Source organism: Opisthorchis viverrini (genome assembly GCF_000715545.1).
Source record: "Opisthorchis viverrini unplaced genomic scaffold opera_v5_2, whole genome shotgun sequence".
Classification (NCBI taxonomy): domain Eukaryota; kingdom Metazoa; phylum Platyhelminthes; class Trematoda; order Opisthorchiida; family Opisthorchiidae; genus Opisthorchis; species Opisthorchis viverrini.
In genome coordinates, this window is record NW_008751658.1 from 2,580,130 (window position 1) to 2,586,917 (window position 6,788).

Sequence of the window (6,788 nt, forward strand, 5' to 3'; positions counted from 1 at the left end):
TGCTACTCGCCTTCCAGGATGGGGACCGCGTGATCCCTCACTGTGCCTGGTTGGAGACACTACCAGATATGGCTGCCAACCGATGTCAGTGGCGTTCTTGTTGTCAGTTTCTATCCAGATTGTCTGAGTGAATGCCTGGAGGTGTAGGCACCTCGGAATGATTGTGTTAAGCTAGCACTAAGTCCCTCCCTCGTCCACTTTTACTCTTCTCTTTACAATAAGGCTTTCAAATAAGTCATGGTTGTACGGCAGCGAAGCATCGGTGTTGAACACTGATGTCATGCTGCCAATGATGATGATGGTGATGATGATGAACGCTAGATAGATTAAATTGAAAGACGAGGTCATGCGCAAAGATTCGTGAACCTTCGAAGAATACGGGCAACAAGGTACCCTAACATTGGTGAAATAAACACACTTGGAACTCAGTTGGAGTGATATGAAATCCGTTGGGTGTACCCAATATCCTTTGCCGATCCGGGACCAGCGCAAAACGACAACTTCAACCATAGGTCCAGGTAGATGGTGAGGGCATAACGATCTTAATGAGCGATAACGTCCCTAGCTCTGCATCGTGTCGATCCAGGTAGGTGCGAAGATCCTAAGGTATCCAGTCCTTTTGTTTCGCGTGGATGTTCATTGCCTGCTCCGCCGTTACAAAATTGGAAATCGCACCTCTTATTCGATGGCTGTTTGACTTAGTGTGCATGTCCCAACCGCCTTAACCTGGCAAGCTGTATTTGCTGCCACAGTGACTTCACTTTGTTACTGAGTGCTAGGTTGCACACCACTCGGCTTCGCACGCGCTTCAGCCATTCCAATTGTGATGTATTACAAAGGCTCGAGGCATCTGAAGGCGTTCAAAGCCTGCCTAAAGGGGAAGCAAGCGTCACAACTTACGAGTAAGACTGACCTTGCAACCGCTTTGTATACGTGGCTCTTTAGTTTCAATGAAGTTCATTTCTAATGACGCCGGTTGGCCGGCACTTCCTGTTGCAGTAAATCTCACGGTTTTTTTTGAAGTCTCCCAAATGCGCAGGCCGAACAGAATCAAGCCCCTGGCCCTGAGGTCTCGAAGGGACGTGAGGTTTGGGAGTCCTGGAGCAAAATTTTGCGCTTCGAAGATTAAAAATTCAGGAAGAAACGAAGGACCACTTGTGGCACAGAGTAGATTGTTCGGACTGATTCTCATCGAATGAAAAAACGCCATCCACATGGTCCAGGTTCTGTGACCTTTCCCATATTTCTGATCACTTGGATTCTGCACTCCAATACTGTATTAATGAAAAAGCTGAACCAAAACGGATACAGAAATCAGACATGCAGTCCTAGAGACACTTTTATTGCGCGCACTTGTACAACTGGAAGCACGGGGATGAAGTGAACCTTCTCCCCCGTTTAAGCATATCTAGGGGTGTTCTACCTTGAATCAAATGCCCGTTTAAGGTTAAAAACATCGACTACTGGTCGGCTGGATGTGGTGCTTCCAAGACACTTGACGTAACTTGAAATGTGGTGTGGGCGAAGTTCTGCCTTATGCTCTCGGACTTGCGTCCCAAGTGCCTATTTTAAGCGTCGTGATACTGATTGAACTAACAACTGTGTGACACTTGTACGTGTATGATTGGGAATCGCTTCTAGCGCCTCTTCGAACGAACGTTCGAAAACCGTTTTATTTTCGAGAACGCGTTCAAGCATCCTAGACAAACCCTACGCCGACTTTGAATAACGGTAGTCAGGGTCCATGTGACCAAACCGGCCGGCGGTGTTTGCAAGTTATTTGCCAAGCTCGGTGGACAGATAAACACGCTGGCGGTGTTTCAAAGTTGGAAATGCTGTAACCAGTTCATAAAGTGTCTAAATGGGTTGCTAACTAGAAACACACCATTGCACTTCACACGTACTTGTTTGTTCATAGCTGTCGAAATACGTGGTTTGATTCTGGCTTGTAGAATGGTTCATTCAGGTGCGAGTTAATTCCAGTGCAGCTGTCTGGTACCACCAGAGGAAAATAACATACCAATCCAAACTATTGCACTATGAGTCAGATCGTAATGATGGCAGCCAATTTGTGGTCCTGAACATAGTTTATTGCTGCGACTAGATAGAAACAACATTTGGTCATTTCTCTTCATTAAATCCACGGACGTGTATCCACGCTGGAGGCTAGTTTTTAACACGATTTGATTATAATGGATGCATTTATTCGCACAAATTTGATGGAAACTCAAATGGCAAGCTGTCAAGGGGTTTTCGGGGCACTTACGAGAAGTGTGCTATGGTAACTGTTGACCATGCAAATCAGCAGAGATCGTCTGTTCCGTTTGTATAGGCTGATTCGTGGACATTTTGATTAGGTGTGCCTCTGCCACTAACTCGTCATCTCTATAGGTCTATCAGAGTTGAAGACAGTAGTTCAACTTATGGCATGGTCTACGAACCTGAATCCATGGAAGCCTTCGCTAACCTTCTGACACGCTACAGATCTGAGAAGCTCCAGCTCGTAGGTGTCAACTTCGGTAAACTGGCTCTCATGAGGAGCATGTAAAGACTGCAAATAATACCAACCGTCTTATCTGACACTCCGTAAAATGTTTTAGATAAACGGACGCGGCGACCAGCAGAATCGTTGGAGGAATCACGGAAACCATCCGCGTCATCAAGTTACTTGGCGAATTGTGTCAGGCCTATTCAGGTAGGTCAACACCACAGGCGTTTCTAGTTTAAATAGTACAGACGGACGCAGAAAAGTACCCGGGATTCTATATTTTTCAAGAGTCGCTTTTTGGAAACGTTATACTCCCCGCTTTGCCACGAGTTGAAGTGGTGCCCAAATAAATGTGTTTCCTCTGTTTTTAAAGTGTTGTTTCCTATCTCATGGCCGGGGAAAACGATGCACTGTTCGTCAACTAGTTTACCAATGATTGATATCGCTTTACCAAACCTGTAAGACTGAGGCAGTTAAGCTACAGCACCAGATTGGTCTCACTTGATTCAAGCAGAGGCCTAGTACCTACAACTATTTCCTCGCGAGTGTCGTAAGCCGCGCAATTATAACCTGAACTAATCGAATAAATTGGGCTCTAAGGGGTGTGCCGTACCACGCCAGACAATGAAAATTTGGCAATCTACCAGGAAATTCATCCAGTGTTGTAGTTGAAACAGACATGGACGTGCACCACGAGTGCCTTGGACAACAATTATTGTGTGCTTTCAGGCTTACGGAACATGAATTATTAGCAATATCCTTTCAGGTAATATGTCTTGACGCAGACAACCACACTAGAAGTCAGTCGGCATCTAAGGACGAAGGGCGACCAAGTACCATCAATGAAACAATCGTTAAGTAAGGTAATTGGGGTTGAAACTCCACTCTAAATAAGAAAAAACTTACAATAAATATGCATATAATGGTAATGTACAGGGTGTGTACGGACAATGAAACGTATAAATTCAGTTGTACAGGTTTAACTCGGTGAAACAAAATAATAGAACAACTGTTAGGTACATTAGCGCACCCTCCTGCGCTGCTTTTCTATGTTGGATGGCACGTTCTCATCATTTGCGTTCTTCGCGCCGCGAAACGGTACATGCCGGGTAACAGTAGATACACCATCTTGGAATTTTGTTTTAAACAGGACATTGGCATTATTGAACATTCCATCCTTTAGGGAAACAATCAGGAACTGTAAATGGAAAATAACATCAATCATATTAGTTGTTACATTGGGAACCGGATACTGACTGTCAAAAAATGTACTGCAAACTGGAAAACATTCTGGGTTGACGGAGTTGTGGCTGGTAGAGTGGCAATTAAAAGCGATCCGTGCTTCGTACGTATGTATGCCACAAAGCAGCAATGGGATTGAATGTAACTGCAGCAAACAGACTGTCTCAGCTTCCTGTCAGGCTAGCACGGTCCTTGTGCATGCGCAACAGTTTCTGAACCGTTCTTGGCACCATCTATCGGAACAATTGTATTTTGCTTCCTAGTTAGCCTTCAAGAGAAGGCTCTAAACATCGCGTGGCTCTGCACTACGCTTCGGTGGCCAATTCTACATAAATTTGTCTCGGGTTGCCCCCATGAGTGGTGCGACGTTCAGTGCGAAGTTTCTGCAAGCTCCGAGGGAGACTCAAGATAAGTAGGGACGGTAAGGAAAGGCGCTACGACCAACTTTAATCTACTAATGGCGAGTTATACATTTAGGGTATCAGGTCAATTGGATAGCCGCAGTTATAAGAAGCCGACACCTGGATAAAATTGCACACATCACCAGTAGAAATAGTAACACATGGCATTCTGGAGACAGACCTTTCCAGATCTTATGGGGGAACTCGTAAGATGCGCCACCTAAGAAGATGGTCCCAAGTGTTGGTAACGGCACTGGCACACGTTGAAGTGGATGCATAGCAGTACCCCAATGTCCACCATACCGTGAACGTTTATTCGAAGACATCTGTCACGTCCGCAATGTTTGGTAAACCTCGTAAGCTGACGCGTCAGCTAAAATTTGCACAAATCGCTGGGAAGAACCCTGTCAAAAAATGAGGTGGCCCAAGTAGAGAATAGAAGCGTCGAACTTAACGCGACAAACGTGATTACACCTCGAGGGTTGCACACAGTCCCGACGGCTCGGGTCGATCACACAAGACATGACATTGCAGGGATCGCCTACCAATTGATCTCTAGGGAAGCTACTCACTACCTTCCCGGATTGTGCACGTCTGCTTCCAAGGTGGAATTTCGTCTCGTCAAATAATACGGAAAACCCTAGTCTCATACGACACCAAGTAATTCTAAATGGGTTGTGGAGCACCTGTTTGACTTCCAAGAAGTTTGGAAATCAACTGTGGTCAAAGTTTATACCGGGAGGTGATAGAGACTTGGGTTTGCTTCGTGCAACAGTGACTTAAATTTCACCGGCAATGTTCACGTGCCAGCTACTAATTTTACAGACTGATCCGATGCTGACGGAAACAATAGAAGCGAATGACCCTTCAAACCGAGGTGAACGTCACGGGTATGCGTATATGTCACTACGTGGTGGGAGTCTGTAACTGAAGAGGCAGCACCAGTGTTTTGTAATACGCTGTCGAGAACGCGGTCTTACTGGCTTGTTGACGTAACTGGAAGTAGATAGTAGCGTGACGGCTACTTCTGGGGTAGCACGAGGTCGCATTAGGTACGTCACAGACTGATACCAATTATGGATTAGGAAATTGATTCCGTGCGGATGAAATTGGAATGGACGCAGTTCATTTCGAATGGCTCAAACAAGCAAGACCCCGATTGTGCTACTGATCGTCTTTCATGGGCGACAATTTGGGATATCCTTGTGGCCGACTTGTTGGCCACCAGATAGTTGCCTTAAGGAAAATCGGGATAACGTTAACACCTTGCCAAAGGCCAAGATACCGTCAGTTTGCTCAAGCCTAGACAGGAGAAGTCGAGATGCAGGGCTTGGGTTCGCACGAACCTTCCGATCATTATGGTCAAACATTAACCACTAAGTCATCCTGAGTGCGGATTTCGCACTAAGCTTAATCGATTCGGCAAATCCGAAAAGCTGTACAACTGTTACATCCTTGCCAGTAAATCATCGGTTAGCATCTGGTAATCCGGATATGAAACCACACTCACTCGCGCTTGTTCACGGGCTACCTGACGAGCATTAAGGGACCTGCTCAATTCTGAAGATAAAAGTGGTCAGGCAAACGTTATGTACTTCCACATTCGGTCTGTCTACACCCAGTCACTACCCGGAGTTGGTGCAGGGTCCAGCGTTGATTCACCATGTGAACCAAAGGTGTCCAGCGGTTACTCTTCCCATTTATTTTGGCATGATTTACACCTGTTCGTCAGGCGCCGGTCTTCTCCCCGTCGCCTTTTCACATGCTATCGATTAACGTATACTTGACCCCTGGATATCACCAGTGAGGTCCCGGCCGTCTGTTCCTCCTCATATGCAATTCCGCACCTACTTTTTTCGCATTGGTCCTCTGAAAGGACCTCTTAGCAGAAGATCGAACCTGGAACACCCCAAACAACACTGGACCATGTTATCTACCATAGTAAGTCAGCCTCCTCGTCACTTTTTACTAATACTTTTATGTTACGTCTTACCTGATAGTCTGCTGGTTTGTTTTAAACTGACCGAAGTTCGAACCTCAGTTTATTTTCGTTGCATTTACAGTTTTAACATCCCATCGCTTAAAAACGCGGATAATTTCCGTCTCCTTTTTATTCCGAACTACCTCCTGGACTAACTGATTCCCGTGTTCCCGTACACGTCCTCTGTATGCTGCCTGTTCATGCTGACTTTCGTATATTCGTATAACATTTGGTTTTTCCCGTTACTGATTCTTGGAAGTTCCACCGACTCATTGTTCCTTTTCTACTCTTACCAATTCGTGCTACTGTCTATTTCATACTGTTTGATAACTGATTCGTGTGTAGAACCCGTTATCAATACAGCATCCGTTGCCCTCTTGCATCTGTGCTCACTATGTACTGAGTGCAAGCTAATCCGATAGCTTCGAGTGTTTTGTAAGGTCCTAATCCATCCGCATCTTACAACGTTAGTGAACAGCGTCGCTGTAACCCCGAGGGGAGGCATGAACGGCGTCTACACAACGCCTGTTAAGCTTCTTTACGATTTTCCTGACTTTTCCCTCAGTTCTGGAGCAAGAAACATAATGACCTGATAGAGCTTAGTGGTCGAGATAGAAATTTACAAGCTTAGTCTAGAGATGACTAAACTGCAGAATCACCCTACCGCTACAAACAG

General features: G+C 45.6%; 2 protein-coding genes across 2 annotated transcripts in view; one reads left to right on the forward strand and one right to left on the reverse strand.

Annotated features, from left to right (window-relative positions):
- The window catches only part of T265_12485 (hypothetical protein), a gene marked incomplete at both ends in the record, with an annotated part of 13,671 nt that overhangs the window by 3,939 nt on the left and 2,944 nt on the right, over nt 1-6,788 (forward strand). The gene's annotated exons all lie outside the window — the stretch shown is intronic.
- The window catches only part of T265_00213 (hypothetical protein), a gene marked incomplete at both ends in the record, with an annotated part of 46,811 nt that continues 43,246 nt past the window's right edge, over nt 3,224-6,788 (reverse strand). The window contains one exon of the mRNA XM_009163921.1: nt 3,224-3,686. Within this exon, the coding sequence (XP_009162185.1) occupies nt 3,510-3,686 (177 nt within the window). The remainder of the gene's footprint in view (nt 3,687-6,788) is intronic.